The sequence below is a fragment of the Prenolepis imparis genome, unplaced genomic scaffold (genome assembly GCF_030444845.1).
Source record: "Prenolepis imparis isolate NDT839.2.m4 unplaced genomic scaffold, iyPreImpa1.0 SCAF_15, whole genome shotgun sequence".
NCBI classification, from domain to species: domain Eukaryota; kingdom Metazoa; phylum Arthropoda; class Insecta; order Hymenoptera; family Formicidae; genus Prenolepis; species Prenolepis imparis.
This window is the reverse complement of record NW_028141173.1, coordinates 4810060-4830733: the sequence shown is the minus strand read 5'-3', so window position 1 is coordinate 4830733 and position 20674 is coordinate 4810060. Positions and strand designations below refer to the sequence as shown.

The following is a 20674-nucleotide window of genomic DNA, read 5'->3' as shown; positions in this document are numbered from 1 at the left end:
ATCGATTAAAATCTTTTTCTAACATAAATGTAATAATTTGAGATTGTTTCTTAGCATGAGCAAATTTAAAATTTTTCCTTTAAGAACGCTTTAAACTAGTGATTTGATCTTTAATATACGTGAAACATCAAACAATCTATATTATTCAAACGATATTTGCAAAAGTAGCTTTAAAGCCTGCTTTAGATGTAACTCGCGACAAATTCAAGATAGAGATCCACTTATAATTTTGTGTGCTGCTTATCCTGTCTGCATATCCTACTTGTATATCCTAATATACGTTTTGTATATTTTGCTTCTATAAATGTGCTTCTTTTATATATTTTACATAGAATTATAAATTATGTCCCGAATTTTATTCGCGAATTAAATCGCCCTTAGTGAAAAAAAAAATTCGAAGCATGGAATATAATCAAAGTATTATAACGAAAAATCAATTTTCCAAAAATGTGCTTCATATTTATATCATTTCCGCTTTTAATTCATTTTTTCAATATAAGACGAATAATATATAAACTAAAAATATGAGTTAATATAATAACGCTAATCTAGACTAACAGTAGATTTAGACTCGCGATGCAATTTACTTAACGTGACGCAATCCTAAGTTAATCTTCTCTATACACCGTGCATCGGACGATAACGAATCCCCTCGAGCAAATGTGCTCTCGTCATCATGCACGGCACGCGTATCGGTCGACTATTCGCTCGGTATTCTGCTAGTCAAGGGACAGTCCATTAACAAAGATGAATTTCGCGGCGCACGGCCAGCTGAAATCTATCGGGTGTAACGATAGGCGGCTTAACGATATTGCCCCGGCGATAGATTGTCACAGCGATTTTAACCTCGTCAAGGGTAACGTGAAAACGAAGTTAAATACTCCCCGTCCCCCTCGTCGGCGTTTCCCGCCTACGATATCTCTCGCTCCGGCTCGATGCAATGCGGCGCAAGATGCGCTTAATTGCAGTCGCCCACCTTGCCGGAACATGAACCCCCGCTTAACATAATTTCCGTACTATGTAACACAATACCGCTCGACTTTCCGAGTACGAACATTTAATTAACCGGTGGTGTCTAATAAGGGACCTACGATAAAGCGACGTGGCCTCGCCTAATGGCATAATTATACAATTACGATGGAGCCAATTAACGATCGGAGCTCGCTTTATCGTGCTATTTCGAGATCAAGTTTATAATCTGATTCTTAATATAAAACTATTAAATGTATATTCTTTTATTTATACATCAAATTTACATTTATTTTAAAAATGATTTTAGACGATCGCTAAAAGCCTTCATTAATAATAAACCATAATATGTTATTGCAGAAATAAATGCAACTTTTTTATTAAATAATAATATATAATATATTATATAATATATAATATATTACATAATATATAATATATAATATATAATATATTATATAATAATAATATATAAGATGCAAATTTTCTGTTGCTGAAAATTTTCCTACTACCTCGCAATTAATTTTGCCGAAGGCTTTTATGCCACGATCGCAAGACAATCGATTGGGTAACAATTAACATCATTAGTCGAGCGACTGACCGACCAATCGCGATCTACGCTTTTCGACAACAATGAGGGCGCATCGTAAAATGAAATTGCACGTCCCGTGAGAATATTGGTTGGGGATTGTAACGAGCCGCGCGGAATAATGCGACGCACAAGCTGAACGGTGGTATAAATTATCAGCCCCCTCGTTTGGAAATTCGGAGGATAATCGTGGCAGGACTGCCGAATCGCGGCCCTCGCGTGACGCGCATGAATAATGGGCGCGAAATTGCATGCCGAGATTTGTGCAACGCCATTTAATCGCAGATATCTTGACGAAGATATCACCCGCCCTTCCCGCGATTTATCGACTTTTTTGATCGTTTTATCGAAGAGAAATTGGGCTCTTTCACGATCGTCTCTTTTCGCGTGTTCTTCCACGTATTAAAATTAAATCAGTAAATTGGTGATAAATTTAATTCAACGTAATTCCAAACAATTAATATTTTCATTATCGAGACTTAATTTCGCGTGTGATATTCTTCATTAGATCGGTGAATTAATATTGAATTTGATATTGAATAAACCAGAGCGCTTTCACGTATGGCTTAGTTAGAGTGAAGGTAAATGTACAGTTAATTTAATTTAAACTCGTTAACACTCTCTATTAAAATTAGGTAACTTTGGTTAATTTTAGATATTCATAAGATTATATCTCTTGATACATATACTATGTATATGTGTGAGAGAGTAGATTCTTCAGCTTTTAGTTGAAATTTTCATACTTGCCCTGTCGTATTAAAATGAAATTGGCGAGTACCTAAATGTCCACTTGATAGAATTTTATTGCATTAATTCACGCCAGTGGGATTAGATTGCGCATTTAATTACTTTCATTCTAGATGTCAACGGATTAAAGACACATTTATAATATATATATATACATATCATCGTTACTGTGATGTAATAATACCGGAAAATCCGAGTGCAATGTCTGTGTGTGTATGTGTGTGATATGCTTTTAATTAAAAATTGTCACACGATATTGTGCGGTGAGCTTAACCTATTAACGCGCTCGAAATGGAAGCATTAAATTTGTAACTATTATAATGTACGGGCAGCTTACTGAATGTACATCGTAATCTCGTTCTCCACAATAGCGTCCCGCAAAAAGCCCCTATTTAAAGCTCACACCTGCGTGTATACGTGTGCATATATATGTATAATACATTCGCTGAAGCTCTCACGCAGCCACGTAACGAAATAACGGAAATTAAAACACTGTCCTTATGAAGGTCTCTATGAAATATTACGTTTCAAATATTACTCGGTATTCAGTTTTATTCCGCGCTCCCTCAAGTATTCCTTTATTCGAATTCGGAGTAATGTAATCTCCATAACCGTATTTAAAGGTAATTTAGTTTCCACTCTCGCCACTCGCCATTTAATTTTAAAGTCCAATAATTATTTTATTTTGCAATTAAAAGTAAATTAAATAATTTAACTATATAACGTCAAATTAATTCTTCGTCGATTTAATCCTACAAGGATCCTAATTTAATATAATCGGATTATATATAATTTAATAATGTAATAATAATTTCTTAATTTTATTAATGCAAATGTAATTATTATCGTAATATTAAGACACACAAAAATATAAATAGCTATTTTTCATCCCCTTCACATTTCGTATTACTAAAAATACGTAAAATTAATTATATAAATGATTTTAACTCTGATAATTGAGTCTTTATATCACTTATATAATTTTGTATATGAGAAATAAAATGAAACTTATAAGTTATATATATAAGGAAATTATCCAAAACGCGCAGAATCACGTCATAAATAAATAGAAGGTCAATTCCGAGAGCTGTCAGATGCCGGTCTCGATGAACGAGATAAATGAGTGGTATCAATGAGCGATATTGAATACGCGCTGAATATCATTGAGCATTGATTAAATATCAGTATGAATTTCGCGGCGATCGCAAACACAATCCGCGCGAAAACGCCATCGAATCGATGGAATCGCTGTAACGAGGTCGAGCATTCCGGTTTATCGTAAAAGATATAAAAACCGCGTAATGTAACGTCGCAGCGTGGAAAAATCGCAATTTCCGCAACATTAAAATGCATATAAGAATAATCGTAAAATAACGCAATCAAAATGCGGCGATATATCAGGAGTGAAACGCTTTCTCGACGAACAAGAAAAAAATTAAATAAAATAGTAATATAAGTAGAAAAAATAATAAAGAGGAAATGAAAATAGCGATATACGTGATGAAAAAATAACAACTCGTCACGGAATATTGAAATATCGTTCGATATTGTAGCACAAATAAACGAACGTGCGCGGTCTTTGTTTTTCCCGGAAAATATGGAGAGAAAGCGAAGAAAGACAAAATTCATACGGAAAATAAAGAGAAAGGAAGAGAGACAGTTTTATTATTATTACAGCCCCACGAGTCGTTTGACTAAGTTTATCCTACCGACTAACTAAAACGGCTCTTCTCCGCGCGAGTACTTATCTAAGAAAATATAATATTTCGCGTGTGAAATTATTCCTGCCACGAATCTAATTAGCTACAGCGAGAGAGGTCTTTGAAGATACGAAATTCCATTAAAGAAAAATAAATATGAAGGTTACGAGATGATTTTATCTCCTTGATGCGGTACAGTATTTTTTTAACGATAAAAAAAAGCGAACTCTTGAAATTGACTTTCAAAAATATATAGACATTCGAGAAATTTGAATTTAATTAAAAATTAATATGCTAAATAAAACAATAAATAATTTAAGAATAAAATAATATTAAGCAAAATATCCGCTTTAAAAGTAAGATAATAATTTATTAAAATTGTACACTTCGGGTTATAGAAATGAAAGTCAAGATAGTGATACTTGACAAGCTGGTGACTAGCGAGAAAAACTGTTTTATAAGTTCGAAATTCTGTGCATGGAAACCTGTTGAATTCGATGAGGAAATTCGGCGAAAAATTTTCAACTTTCCGTGATGAAAATACGTAATTTATTTTCACGCGATGTTCGCTTCTTCGCTAATCTAACAACTCGAAAAGAATCGGAAGATCGTGATCTTAGCTATTAATGTTTTACGTGAATATCCTTGTCAAGATATCTCGACAGAAAAATATGGATATTTTCTAATAAAAATGACCATTCTTAAACGCGCAAAATTTATCGTCAATTTTCGCGATATATCGAAATCTCCCGGAAACGTAATATATGGAAAGAATTTACATTTGATAGGAAAATGGGATAAAGCGCCGAAGTTCGGTGCACTTTGCGGCGATAACTTTTTGTCCAGTCTTTTTTCCACATCCAAGATCGACGGACGGTTGACTCTTTTGGAACCGAGCGCGATGGGGAACATCGTGGCTGCGCTTTCCCATTTCCCGGCAATTTCCGCGATGGACCATGATCGATCATGAAACTTTCTCTCTCTCTTCCTTTTCGATCTCCCTCCCTCCCCTCTCTCTTTCTGTCTGATATTTCTCCGCGTATTGTGCAGCATTTTCATTCCTTCGTCGACAATTTAATTCGCGTTCGTAAGGTAAAGATCGAAATGTCATTATGATGAAAATGGGGGGCCGCGAGTCATCGATTTTTCGATTTATCAGCGAGATAAAAATTCTGAAGTCGCGCCATAAGTAAGTACAATATTGAGAAATTAGATCGCCGAAAAAAAAACACAGGAAAGAAGATACTCCTTTCAAAAGCCTTTCGACAGCGAGGTCACGGAAGGAAGCCGTAAGGTTGTTTGGTATTCCGGCGGTATCGTCTTTCGATGTAAGGGTACACCGATTAGCACCCCATGGTGCGAATCGGCTATCCATAAGAATCGCGAACGGAATCGCCAACATGCCGAAAATTGCGGATAAAAAGAAGGATATAAAGAAGACGTGATCGGCGTGAGAGATAGAACTTCCCGATCAATTTCCGGAATAAATTGTTGCACATTTTTCAGAAATATAACGCAATAGGAAATAGAAAAATTTACGAAACGCATTTCAATGACCCGCCATTGGCAGATCTCGATCGTTAAATCGTAAAATGTTTGCAGAATTTACATCCTACCTTATTTTTACATATCCTACTTTTAATGTTTAAATTATTAAATGATCAAATTATTTTAATGTTTAAAATCAGTGATTTGGTTATATTTATAAGTTAATATTCAATTCGAACAAATACTCAATTAATATCCAATTCTTGGGATATAAGTGGATTAGTCTTATTACGTAGATTATTAATTACAAATCGGTCAATCTTTTTTTATTTAAAAATAATAACGCTCGCGCGTGTTCTCTTTGCAACATTTAATCGTATGTTGACGAGATCAATATATTTTGATAAAAAAAAGTGCTTAAGAATATTCATAATGGTTTTATATAAAATAAATTTATATAAAACAAAACTTTTGTATAACATTTTGTATAAAACAATTTTAAAATTATATATTATATTTATATATTCAAATAGTTTCATTTTCTTTTCCGAGAAAAACTCGAATAAGAAAAAAATAAGAAGGATAAAATATTATTATAATTTTATCCTGCAATTGCATTAAATTCTTTGCCGAGATTCACGATACAAATAAAATAAACACAAAACAACAAGTAAATAAGTAATGAACGATTAATCCGAACGTAGGGAAAACAGGAAAAGTGTATCGAGCAAAGGACGCTTCAGAGATTAATTAATCTGCGCGTTTAATTAAGTTCTTCTTTCTCTAGTTATAATTAAACAACAGGAATACGAAGGTAAATATTTCTCGCGCAATAAATTTGTCACGAGAGAGAGAGAAATGAACCAAGATGCAATTTCTAATATCACCGATATTATAAAACTTTTATGAATAGAAATTTTTTGGTCATATTAGACAGAATAAAATGGAATTGATTTTAAAAAGTATATTATATTCTTCCGTACACGCATATTTATATAATAATTATAATATTCTATAATAAATCTAATTATTTTATTTTACTACAGTTAATATATTCTTTATGTCTCAACACACGTATATTTTTAATATTTGTCAAAGAAATTCTCCATAATATCGGGATATTAGACGCTTTGTCTGTCTTAAACTAGACCTACCTGTACGTGATGAACGCGAATACCAGGGCCACTAGGGACAGACTTCCCCCGAGGACGACGATAAGACTCAGCACGCCGTCCTGGTCGAAGGAACTGGCGATTCCCGTGGAAACGCCATTAGCTATTCCGCCGCCGGGCTGCGGAAAACCGTGAATCGCTCCGGTGTACAGCGTCTCCATGTCTCCGTTAAGCCAACATCTGTGACAAGACAAAATTCAATTATAAACTCAATATACAATTGAAAGACAAATATAAAGGCACGAAATGCAATTAAAAAGGGAAAGATAATTTACATAAGGGAGAGAACCGTGTGTTTGCTTTCGAAACTTTAATTTCCGGACCGCGCACGCTCAATTAAAGGAAGAAGTGGCTAACCGAGAGATAGGAAGCGGGCTTAATTAATTCGAATTAAATTAATGCGCGCGCAACGATGTAAATATTTTCGCCATTTATCCTCATCGGCTATCCTCGTTAAACTAAAGGTATGAACGTTTACCGCAATCCCGGGAAACCGCGATAACCTCGGCTTCCGTCGCAAATTTTAATTAGTAACGAAGGCCATTAACTCTCGCGGACGGATTTTGACAACTCGAAACGCCATAGATATCAAAGAGTTATCGCAACAAAGGCAACAGTTCTCCGTAATATATTCAAGCCGCTGCTCATGTTACTGTAATATCGCGTTAGACGATATCAGAATACAATCCTGAGTGTATACCATAACTCTAACGTTATACCAAGGCAAGAGAAAACCGTATATCGCTGTATAAAATATCGCAATTTTATTTCCTTGTCATAAAAATATCTTATTTCTTTGAGAAAAAATTATGTAAAACTATAAAATACAATACATGATCATTTCTCTCGTTCGTTTTTTTCTTACTGTAACATAATATTATATCTTTCTATGAATTTTCAGCAATTAGAAAAAAGATTTAATATTATATAGAAAATAAAGGACAGAATAAAATACGCGGAGTATTTTTAGAATATTTCGATTAAGAAAAAAACTAGGTTAATGATAGAAAAAATAGAGATTTTATTAAACGGAGAAGAAAAAATTAGCAACATTTTTCCTCATATATTTCGCATTACAAATCCCTCCGAGAGGAAAACTTCGTACGTGTGGCTTAGTATTTTTGAAAAAAAAGTTTTGAACAAAAACGCGATGTATGTATTAAGTATAAGTTAATTATAAATTATATAAGATTATAAATTATCGCGAGTAAGACCACAATTTGCGAAGCGGCGAAATATCCTTGGCGAAGTTGAACTAACAGTTATTCCGATGCGTGCGGGACGAAAGTCGCGGCGTTAAGTTTACAACGCTTTTCTGACGCTCGTAAATTTCAATCAGCGGTAAAAGCAATTAGCTGCTGAGCGTATTGCTTGTCGTTTTCTACGCGAACGGTTCTCCGCAAATTGCTTGTCGGAGCAATGCAAACCGCGCGCTCTCGACTCATCCGACTCGAGCGCCGGACTTGTTTCAATTCGCTCCACTGTCTAGCGCATGTCGGCTTAAGGCGTTGTCCGTATCACTGATCCCGCCAACGTGTACGATTGAATGCAAGAGCGCGAGCGTTACGAATAAAAAAAAGATTAACCGATGTAATTAAGAATCTCTACGTGATGAGACTAATCCACAAGAACTTATAAAATTTACTCCTAAAAATAGAATATTAATAGGAATATTAATTTATAAATATATGTATAATCAAATCACGGATTGTAATCATTAAAATAATTTAGATCAGATTTAAAGTGATTATCATATATTTTAATGAAAAATATGCTTAAAAATATTTATAATGGTTTCATATATTTGTAAAATAATATCCTTTAAGATTATATATTATATTTATGTATTCAGATATTTTTATTTTCTTTTCCGAAAAAATTATCACGAAAAAACTGAAAATCTATTTCTCTGAGAGAAAGATCACATATTTGTTTTATTTTTCGAACGATGTATTAATCAATGACACATTTCCAGTAATATAATTAATAAAAAATAAAATATCTGTGTTTTACACGTATATATTACAACGAATTTATGTATATATTAATAACTTTATTTGCCTGAATAAAATTGCCTGAATAAACTCTATATCGCATAAATTCATTGTGTATGGTTTTATAATTTATGTACGCAAATTTCGCTACGAAAAACACGAACGTACGCGAATGTGTACACAAGATACACTCATACTCAGCGATGGTGTTGACCAATGAAACGTAATTAACTCGTTAATTGTGAGCACAATATTTGTCAACTTTGAGCAACAATGTGCGGGTGAAAAGAGAATTCCGCGTAACGACGAATTAATCCATTTTTCTCACAAACTGGCTAGCAAATGAATTTTTTTTAAATTAATTTTAAATAATATACCGCGCGCTAATTTTGAAACTATGTTTGTTCAATCATCAAGTTTTAATTGAGTCAATCGTTCTTAGTTAATAACCTAAACTTTGCGCGAGCAGTACAAACGTTACTTTATGTATTTCTTACACATCTGTTCATTATTCAATCATCGTCTATGTTTATTTTAAATGTTTTTATAGCTACGTATAATATCATCCAATTAATAATACATTATCAAAGTTATTAAATTAACTTCAACGCTACATTGTCACTAATACAATTGATTAATGTAATTAATACAAAATATTCGTTTGATATAAATGTAATTGAAATAGAAAATCGTTCAAAAAAGGTAGAGAAAGAGAGGCAAAGAGAGAACAAAATTAATATAAAGTAATTATTAATCACATTAAATTAACCAAATTGTCAAACTATCAAACTAACTTCTCATTCGTTTATTATATGTTAAAATTATATTCTGTACTTAAAAATTTTTATCTCACACTAATTGAACGCGATAGTCGATGGATTTTGCATGTAACACGACTTTCCTTTCTCTACGACTTAAAGCACTTTAGAGAAGAAGGATTCATCGCCCATTTTGAAAACTTTCAGGATGCCTTCTCCTAGAATAGACGAGCTGTACAACGCCGAAACTGCTGCGAAATGTTAACACGCTTCCGGCCTTATTCGGTATTCACGACGTGAAAGCGCGCAAAAATTGTACTTTTCTCGTTGGTATAAAACTCATTTCTGCCGCGCGTTATGAGAATAACATGTGTGCATAATTAATATTTGCATAATATTTTTACTCGGCAAATTTTCTTCTTTCTTCCTACTTTCTCTTCATATTTCAATAATTAGCATGCTATAAATTATGTATATTGTTCCAGAATTCACTATTTTAATCGATTATGATAAATATTTCTCGAAAAAATATAACGCTAATTTATAATTTAGTTCTAACTCAATGTCAAATTGCTTTTAATTATCGTTTTTAATTATCAATATTAAATGTTTTAACAACACATTTGAAGACAAAATTCCGCGAAAATACATGTTGGAATGAAAAATTAAAAGTTTCTATATGTATGTTTCTATATGTATTCATAGTTTTCAAATTTTTTTAAAAATGCTGCGTTGTTAATATCGAAATTAGAACAGCTTAATTATAATATCGATCAATTTTTTAAATCTTCTTAGAGATCATGAAGAATTAAAATTGATTAAATCTTTTATTATTAGAGAAAAGAAAAATTCGTATTTATTCGTGCTCGTATTCTAATCTACGTGTTTAATTGTTAACAGCGATACGACAGGTTGTTCTATTCTGCGAGATAATATAATTTCGAAACACGAGACGTCGACACAACTGATGTATCGCGAGAACGTGATCCACTCGAACAATCGATCGCAAATACGAATTGGGGCATGTCGCGTTAACTATACCAATTAACACTAGTTGCTGATTACGTGATAACGCGTAAATGTCATTCCGTGACATGTCAGGAATCGGTTGTCAACAATATCGCTGAAACACGTAAAAGTACACGTTTGGAAAAGTACATGGCAAATAATATCTAACATTTATACATGCGCTGCATTTTCGATGAACTTTCGCGCGAGTCGATATCCGTTGGGTCGTTTTACTTTGTTTCGAGCCTCAACTTTCCGCGGTATTTCCGGATCACAGTGTATTTATAGCGAATCGCGGCCAATGGATAAACAACGGATGCACCGGTTTATCGGACTGCATAATTTCGCCTTGCAACGAACGTACGACAAAATATGACAATTTTTTTTTTTTAAATAGAAAAGAGCAAAGTTTTACGCGCTGACATGTTACATTAGACCTTGAGTTTTCGAGACGTAAAAAAAATAATACGGCTCGTATTTACTTTAGCTAATATTAGTTCGTATTTATTTAGCTATTTATTTAGCGTAGATTGAATATCAGCACATTTTATTCTCTCGAAAGAAATTTTATCTGACACTTTAGATCTATAATTGGCAGCAAAATTCATAATAGAATTCTATTTATAATTTTACGTGCATGTTCTGATGTGTTTCTCTTCAAATGTTTTCCATATTATACATCGTATAAAATCATAAATAAAGTTCTGTTTCGAGTTCTGTCGCGACTTTATAAAATTATCTAAAGCGAGTTTAAAACTTACTTGATATAAAACATTAAAATGTAAAGAATTTAATTTTTTATTAGAATCTGCATATTAAATAAATTGGATTAAAGTATCTTAAATATATATTTAAAAATAAAGTCTTATATATAGTATTGTCATATTCTTATAAAAAGATTTTTTTAAATATTCTTATAAATATATTCTCTCTTGAATTAACTTTTATTATCACATATAAAGAAAGAAAATAATATTGATTAAAAATGTGTATAATCAATATATTTGTTACTATAATATTATGTAATATGGAATATTAATGTAATATGGAAAGAAATATAATTAAAATATAGAGATACTTTTTTTTTCTGTGTTGAATATCGGTTAACGATTATTGCAAAATTTTGAATAAAAATACATTTTGACATAATGAATAAATATGATGAAAAAATATATTTATTTTATTTCACTCACTCTCTTTATAACTTTCCCAATTTATCAATAAATATATATTATTAGAATTTATTAAATATATATATATCAAGCTTTATATATATTTTTATATCTTGCTGTATCAGAAAAAATGCCTGTTACATAAATTATTACAGTATCCAACGGCTCCAAAAAATTCCGAGGGTCTCTCCCTGCTTCTCTCTTTCTCTCTTATAAATAAAACTTATAAATAAAACGTACCTCACGTACTCGGAGACGGTGTCGTCAAAATTGCAGATAATTCGAAGGCTCAAAACTGGCGGCTGCAGGTTAGGTCTGTCACATTTCGCGACGCGATGATTCACAGCACGAGCCACGTGATAAACGCGCGAAAAACGGAGGCTTCGCGTGCTCTGACGAAGAGGCCGGTACCGGCCGGCACCTGCGGTGCATCGAGGAAGGTTCGCCCTCGACTGTGTTATCACTCTGCTGCCGGCGCGATAAAGGTTAGGGCTAGGATCGACGGCGTCCCGCGTCGTCCAAATTCATCGCGTCCTTCGTTACGCGCTTTCGGCCTCAAGGAAAACCGCGGCCTTTCTTACATCGGCAAATTCCACTTCTCGCGGTGACACTTATCTGAAAAGTTTTTACACAACAATGGTAGAAGCGAACGATTTATCACGGTACTACTTTAATGCGCCAACGGAAGTTCGAACAATCGAAGTTTGCGATTCGCCTACTCCACTATCGATTCCGATCGCGTCATATCGAAGCTCGATCGCCCGGCGATAGGGACGCGAAGCTAACTTCGCTATGCAACGAAACTTGCCGTGAAAATGAGCAATAAGATGGCCGCGATTTTAAGGAAAAAAAAAAGAAAAAAAATTCGATCGAAAAATATGTAATATTCTCTCGCGCCGCGAACAAGATTTCGCACACTTTTCGCGTTCGACAGAATCGAATATTCGCCGATAAAAGGCGTTAATGCAGAGGATGTAGGGAATTAATTAAAAGCGAGGGCAATATTCTACTATCGTGGAGGCCCGAGGCTTCTCGCGACAACGGAAATTGGACGAGATATTTTACCTTCACGCTTTTACGCGCCGTCTTCGCGGAATCTTCCCGGAATCGGCAGTTTTGCTGTTCTCATTTCTCGATCGTCTCTCGCCCTCGAAAGCGCGTTCCTTTTCTCCATGCGATCCTGCCTTCGCGGCTCCTCCTTCGTCGAGAGAGAAATCGGCGGACTGAACCCTCAGACGGGATCGCGTGGCGAGACGAGAATCGCGGAATCAACGAATCGATGCCAAGTGATTCGATCGCGAAAACGGAAAAGAACCAAGTGCCGATGCGCGGAAATGCACCGAGCACCAACGACGAATGCGAACGCGACGGCCCGCGGACCGTGACTGCGACAGCGATCCGTTCGCGCTCCGCGAACGCGCGCGCGGAACTGCGCCGCGCATGACTACATACGCGCGCAACTACAGCGTGAAGTTGCCCCAATCTCGAAAGGAGGGAACCCTCGCGTTCGTATTATAATAATATTATATTGTATATTTATTATATATATATATATTATGTAAATCATATATATATATTATAATATATATATTATAACAAATTTATATATATTATAATTTATACATATATTCTATATATATTAGAATACCGAAATTAAAATTATTGAAGATTGATTGCATCAGTCATGAAATTGATTTAATTTGAAATTTTGAAAAGAATTTTATTATATTGCTCAACAATTTTTATATACATATAACGTGTTACTCTGGTGTCTTCAATTATTTATGCACAAAATATTTTAATTGCCAATTGAACTGTTTTATGTTTAAAAATTTTGCATTTAGAAGTTAAATATTATATATATTACACATATATATATATATATATATATATATATATATATATATGACCTATTATATATATTATAAAATACAAAAAAAACTAGTTAAAGAACATTAGAATGAAATCTTTAAAAACTGTCTAGATCTTTCTAAGAGAAATTGCAAAAAAACATAATAATACAAGAAAACAGAATCCACAATAATACATGACATCACTTATTGTTAGACCTAAGTTAAGACAAAAGATACGAAGATATCAAAAAGAAAAACAAAAAATAATTAATCGGTTGACGGCACATTAAATACCTTCATTAAGAAAATACGCTTTTCTTCCTTTTATTTTCGAAATTATTCAAACGATAATTAACTAGCAAATTAATTCTTTTGACTCGTACGTTTAAGAAATGTTTTACAAAATCGTGAAAACATGTTATGTTTCAACACACTTGGAGAATATTGCACCTTTGATAAATATTTATCACGCGCTTTTTCCGCGCCACGTTATTAAATTGTTAATCAGATTAAGATGAGATTATTAATCTAAAATTTATATATACATGACGTAGTTTAATTGCATTAATTTATAAGATTCTGAGAGAATGATAACGTAATCGATAAATATACATATATTTGAGTATATCCTTGTAAAATTATTATCAAAATACTCGTGCCGTATTTTCTAAACGTTATTTTTCGTTTCAATCTTGCGTTATTTAATAAAGAAATTTGGTAAAATCGCGTAAAATTATTATATATCGCACAAGTCGGATTGATAACGTGTTTCTAAACACAATCCAATTGACAAAAAAATATTTTGTACATAAATAATTGAAGTCACCAGTATAACACATTACAAATGAAAATTGTTAACCAATATAATTCTTTTCAAAATTTCAAATTAAATCAATTTCATGATTGATACAACTTTAAATCAATTTTTAATAATTTTAATATAATCAAAAATATATTTTTTTATTAAAAATCTCAAAATAAAAACTAAAGATAATATCTTTCATCTTCGAATTATAATATAACATTGCCATCTTTCAATAAAATAGATGATTATAAAAATAAATCCAAATAAATGAATAGAATAATAACAGCTTGCACACGTTTAATAACATTTATTTTAAAAAATTATTAAAAAATAATTGATTCTATTATTGTATCATTGTTTTAGAAACTACATCATTGATGGCATTGTGTAAAATAGATTAAACATTCTTTTATTAATACGATTATTATCGTTCATTCTTTCTTTTGAATTGCGACATCAATTTCCCCGTCTAATATCGATCGATAGATGATTACGGAATAAATTATGAAAGAAAATGTCTATCTGCTACTTACGAGGCCGGAAAATTTGCGGTTATTCGCGAGCAACGAGCCGAGATTAGGTACCACTATCAAGCGAGAGGGTGGACGACCATTGAGAGTTATGGTAATGGAACGGAGGTGGATGACCCAATTTCAAAAGGACAAAAGGACCATCCCCGTTGTGTCGTGACAATGTGCCGACAGGAAGAGCGTGACAGGAGCATTCAAAAAAGTGGATCTTCATGGATTACCGACATCCTTATTTCGAGAGACTCTAAGGAAAGAATATAAATTAAAAACTGAAATTAGAATCAACATAAAATGTTATTTTTACAAATTTCTATAAATTACAAATGTATAGAACAGAGCCTCATTCTTTTCCTTCACTCTCCGATAAACTAAGTCTTACAAAATAATTTATTTTTCATATATAAAAAAAAATGATTATAATGAATCGTTTGTTAATCTTGGTTCCACGAAATTTCCATGAATTAATCATTTACTTACGTCCTGATCCCGCGAGATTTTACAGCTAATCTTGATACTAGCTGTAGCTGTAGCCTGTGTGCTTGGCAGTGATAACGGTGCACGTTATATTACCTCGGAGAGATGGAAAAGCACTCTTGGGACAAGGAATTGCGGAGACGTGAGTATTCTAAGCTATGACACACATGCCAAAGTATGATTTTTTAAATACATTATATGTGTTAGTCAAATATATGTTAATTGAGATGGGACATGGCTCGTTACAGAGGTGAGCTAATTTGTTTATTAATAAGTTAGTAGACCAGTCCTGTCGACAAAACCGTCCAACAAGGTTTATTATTCTTGTTAACGAATAGATTGTTCAACAAAATCTGAAATTGTCTCGAGCAATTTATATTAATTATTTATTAATATTTTATTTACTTAAGATACAATCCAAATAGAAACAAATAAAAAGAGTTTCAAGCAAGATTCACTTTTTGTTGAATTGATTCGCGTGCGATTCGACAATAGAGATTTTGAAGACGTGTATCTCATTACGTAATTGCAGAGTTGAAAGTACATTCATCAGATTACATAGAACGGAAAATAGTCGGCTATTCGAGGTCACAGGACTAGAATGAAGAGGAAACCTAATTTATTAAAAAACAAAGCAGCGTGCCTCCAAAACAAACGGGAATAACACAGAGGGACATTGTGATATTTGTTAATTATAAAATATATTGTATTTAATAAAACTGTGTCGCATGTATAAAAAAATTAGAATTTATTTTTCTTTCTCGTAAAATACTCGATATACACCCGCGGATTGTATGTACGCATCTTTGAACATATGTAGAACAAGGATGCCTCGTGTCGTTTAAAAATTCGACAAATTGCGACAATATACATGTAGAGAGAGAGAAAGAGACGTTAAATTATATTTACAGAAATTAATTAAACAATCGTACTTTCCAATTATCGCAGCATCGTAAACTTCCTACTATGCGTCAGTCTATAAACTGTAATCGTTGCAAAATTCAATCTCATGATATGTCTCCGCTACCCAACCAAGAAGGTACTTGACTTTCTCCGTTGCCTCGTCGGTAGCTTTATAACCCTCGATAGCTTCGTTCAGGCACTTTGATAAAAGTTTCAACAATGGCTGCAAACAAGAGGATTAATATTAATATTTCGAGTCATAAGTTATTAATGAGTAATATTATATGAGATATATACTCACTATGGGCCAATCTTGTCTGAATAAAGCTACGCACTGATCACTCAGACTGTCTCCATCAAGTATGTTTGTTTCTAACAATCTTTTTAGAAATTTGCCAAACATCGGCCACATCGTGTCATTTTGAGATTGCGCCAACAACATGATATTTCTAGAACACAAGAGTCTGTTCATGGGCAAATCAGTTTCTTCATCTGTCAGACCGTTCGATGACCATATTTTAATAAATTTGTCCTGGATTTCTTGCGTGAAGAGATCCGTCCTGTAGGCAACTAAAAACGCGAAATATTACGGTCGTTTAATTTCATTTTGTTCTCGACATTTCACAGAAAATAATTATAAACATTCATATAAACATACCTAAAAATAATGCGAAGTCAGTACTGAGATTAGATAAAACTTTCTGCGATCCTGGTAATAGATTATTTCTTTCACTAAATACTTGATATAGTTTATTTAAAATATCCAATATGGATGACATAGTTAAATCTACGCCGTGATTATCCAGTATGTGCCATATTAATTCCTGTAAACAGAAACAAACATGTTTAAATATTAATAACTTAAAAAAGTTAAAATTAAGAATTTAAAAAATAATATAATCCAATATTTGTGTAGCCTGACAAAGTATATACATTTTGTATCAGTTTATATAATAAATCCAAAAAACTTAATTATCATGCTACACACAAGTTTTTTATTCAAATTTAAATGACAGATATATCCTTACCCGAAGCTCATCTATCACCGCAGTGGGCTTAGGAGCATCTATATTGTGACATTTCTTTTGCTTGGAGTGCACAGGACTACTGTTCCGCAAAAATCTATTAATTTCAAGTTCCATATCCTTTATAAATAAGGAACCACCAACAATATGCGATTGAATCCACTGATTTATTCGTTCCATCGCCATTCTGGTCGCAATTTTTATGCACATTTCTTTGACCGCTGTTAGAGAGTCTTCTGCCAATAGAGATTCTATTGACGTCGCAATTCGTGTCTCACAAATCGCCGGAATTGTTTGCTCGCACTGATCTTTCAAATCCCTCGATACTTTATTCGCTAACATATTTATTTCAATCAAGAACGAAGCCTGAATATTAAAACGCAACTTAATATCTTGTTACATCGATGTAATATGAAATTTCCCTTATGAATATGTCTTACCTTAAATTTGTCACAGTAGCTCATCGACAGTTCGCTCTGCTCATCTTTCTCGCCACGTTTATGTATTAAAAGTTTCCTGAAGGCAATTAAATTCGTTTCTCGCGAGGAGGCTAACATGGTGTTGCATATATATTTCACGCAGGTCGATGCAACTCTTTCAGAAACGAAATCAACAGTTTTCCGTGTAGAAGCTGGTTGACCGTGAAAAAAAGCTTCTTCCAGTTGCAACTATGACATAAAACAGAAAAATTGCAATATAAAGCAATATTGTTTAAATAATATATGAAATACTATAAAATATATAATGATATAATAATAATATACATACTTCTAAGTGTTTCGCTTGAGTGGTGCCTCCTAATTTACGTAGCTGACTGGTAACAGGTGTAATGTGTTTGTTGGAGTTGATACTCAAATTCGTACCATTCCCATGAAACACAGAGAAAGTCGATTCTATTCGCGAACAGAATAAACGCATCGTTCGATCAGTAATTATATCTAATTTATCGAGATTGCACTTTGCGGAAATCGCGCAATCTGTGGAATGTGAGTTCTTTTTCTTTTCAGAAAACTTTTCGATCTGTTTGAGACTCTTTAATTCTTTAACTTTGCAAGAATTCTGCCAGGCGATGTGGAAATCCTTGGGATAATTTGATAGCTCAAATAACCAGCACAGACTTGATTTGAGCAACAAAGCAGCTTGTTGGGAGATAAGACTATCCGGAGCAGAAAGATTGGTCTGATTGATTGCATGATAAATGTAATACAATAGTTCTAAGATCTGCTTGTAATATGGCAATCGCAGCGACACTGTATCCATCATAGCTAGATACTTGACTATCCAAGGTATCGTCAGCGAAAGTTTGCCTTCAAGTATGGCGTTTTGGAGACATGTTTGTAAGTTTAACGATGGTAAAATCTGGATAACAAAATAATTGCAATTATTGAAAATTTGTAAAACAAAATACACATTTTTAACATTTGTTTATAATTTTTATCGCATACCTTGCTTCTTATCTCTATTTGTGTTGCTATAATTTCTTTAGTAGTATTAGATTCAGATCTGTACGGTAATGAAACTAAAAGTCCTAATACTTTTGCAAGAAGTCTCAAACTAGCTAAACAGGTAATAAAATTCTCTTGTGTTTGTTCGTCAACCATTGTTTCTGTAAAGAAAGCAACAGAAAAACATTATATTTTTAAAATCTTTATTCTTAAAATTGCATTACGAACAATTGTTGTTAATATAATAAAAAATATACCTGAATCTTCTATTTCACTATTAGCAAACTGAGTATCATTTAGTTCCGTTATCTCATGTACAATACAATTTTCCAGATGCGTGTAGAATATTGGATGAAATGCATGTAATATGAAATCTTTAAAAAATTCTTGTATGCCAGGAAATGAAGGGCCAAGAGTCTGATTTTGTGATGGCAAGGGAGTCACAAATCTTTTACTGAGTTGTGTCAATTTTTCAGGATTGACGTGCTTCAAGGATTTGAGAAAATTCAAACTCTCGTCATCCACCACATCATCCTGCAATTTGTATAATTTATATAATTATTTCATTATCTAAAGATCTTGTTATAACCATACAACAGAGAATATTAATAGCTTCAAACTTACTTGATGTCCATTCTGTATACACGATATCAGCAATTGTGACTTAAACAGCCTAGCAATGTGATAATAATTGGTAGAGTCATTGTGCATCGTCAACATACTTCGTATCCTACCACCTAGCGCAATCTGAAACACCCATCCTGACACCAAGTGATTTTCCTCCCAAATTCTCAATATATCGTAAAAGGCATCTCTCTGTTTCCTGAAGGCTTGAAATGCAAGGCCGGATGAGAAATTCTCACGATTGTCAGTGTCAATTTGAAAGCACACGTTTACTTCCCCCATTGCGCCCATCAATTTTTGACAAACTGTAAACAATAATAAACATTTAATCATAAGTAAAATCGCTGTAAAGTCGCAAAGATTCTTGTGAACAATTTGTTTTACTTTGTGATAATCTGTTTGCTGATCAAATATCTTGTTCTTCTTTTAGTTAAATATTTCAACATTTCTTCTGTGAAAAAACTTGTTTCTCCTGCATACAATTTTGAGGTTAGATTTACCAAACATGAAGAAATCGACTGATATTTGTTAGGTGGCGGGATTTTCGTCAAAAAGAGAATACAAGACGTGTTGTTATGCGATATTTAAATGCGCATCGTGCGTTTTTCGGCGTAGAAATTGCACTATCAAACATATGGATACATGTCACTGCAATCTATTTTTTTTTTTCCTCTTGCTTTATCCCGAATCCCGGATGGAAGTTAGATTAGGTTAGATTGTAAAAGAGCCGATTAACAGTTGGTGTTTTAAATATATACGTCAAATTGTAACAATGTAAGACTCTTTCAAAAAAAAATTGTAATAGAATTCTGTAAAATATTTCCTGAGTATTTAGTGTTTGTTTAGAGAAATAGAATTCGCTTAATGGAATATATTTATCGCTTACATTTCTCACACACGATATCTCGTATAAAGAGAGAGAGAGCTAAAGAGACTGTTCGTCTTTTCTATAAAAATTCTTGTTTAAACATTATACACTAACAAGATCACATTTAAAACATTTAAAACAGAGACGATGTAAAAAGTATAACAAGATGAAAAAATTTTATTACGTTGCAATTTCGATATTTCAAGAATTCCTCGATAAATATCGAATCGATTTTAATCGATAACGTAGACACTCGATAGTCCATGCCAATTTCAGGGGGTCGATCATGTAACTTTTCTTTAGAGCGAAAACGTGAAAAGTGAAAAATTTTGCTCAGGGGGTCGATTATGTAACTTTTCTTTAGAATGAAAACGTGAAAAGTGAAAAATTTTGCTCTGTTCTGTCAATCACGCATTGGTTTCCATAGTAAAATTGTTCACTTTTCACGTTTTCGCGCTCTAAAGAAAAGTTACATTTCGACCCCTTGATTTCGTCAATCACGCATTGGTTTCCATAGTGAAATTGTTCACTTTTCACGTTTTCACTCTAA

The 20674-nt window shown here is 33.1% G+C and overlaps 2 protein-coding genes across 6 annotated transcripts in view; both read right to left on the bottom strand.

Annotated features, from left to right (window-relative positions):
• The window catches only part of LOC145945899 (adhesion G protein-coupled receptor E3), a 79206-nt gene extending 66191 nt beyond the window's left edge, over nt 1–13015 (bottom strand). The window contains exons 1-3 of the mRNA XM_083055152.1: nt 12663–13015; nt 11838–12212; nt 6648–6845 (exon numbers count right to left, since the gene is read on the bottom strand). Coding sequence (XP_082911278.1) covers nt 6648–6826 — 179 coding nt within the window. The 5' untranslated portion in view covers nt 6827–6845; nt 11838–12212; nt 12663–13015. The remainder of the gene's footprint in view (nt 1–6647; nt 6846–11837; nt 12213–12662) is intronic.
• A 2215-nt stretch (nt 13016–15230) lies between these two features.
• Dlt (codanin-1 like protein dlt) lies at nt 15231–20556 on the bottom strand. 5 transcript variants are annotated; one of them, XM_083055144.1, is made up of 11 exons: nt 19641–20133; nt 19257–19561; nt 18890–19166; nt 18633–18793; nt 17956–18546; nt 17628–17855; nt 17191–17553; nt 16821–16986; nt 16464–16732; nt 16192–16385; nt 15231–15415 (listed from the first exon to the last, which is right to left on the bottom strand). In XM_083055144.1, the coding sequence occupies exons 2-10, from the start codon at nt 19545–19547 to the stop codon at nt 16236–16238; spliced, it is 2496 nt and encodes an 831-aa protein (XP_082911270.1). In that variant the 5' UTR covers nt 19548–19561; nt 19641–20133; the 3' UTR covers nt 15231–15415; nt 16192–16235. The 5 variants fall into 5 exon arrangements, with proteins under 5 accessions (XP_082911270.1, XP_082911272.1, XP_082911269.1 ...); XM_083055146.1 differs by lacking the exon at nt 15231–15415 and adding an exon at nt 20309–20556 and having other exon boundaries at nt 15989–16385; nt 19641–19728; XM_083055143.1 differs by lacking the exon at nt 15231–15415 and adding an exon at nt 20143–20297 and having other exon boundaries at nt 15989–16385; nt 19641–20065.
• Between the last annotated feature and the right edge of the window lie 118 nt (nt 20557–20674).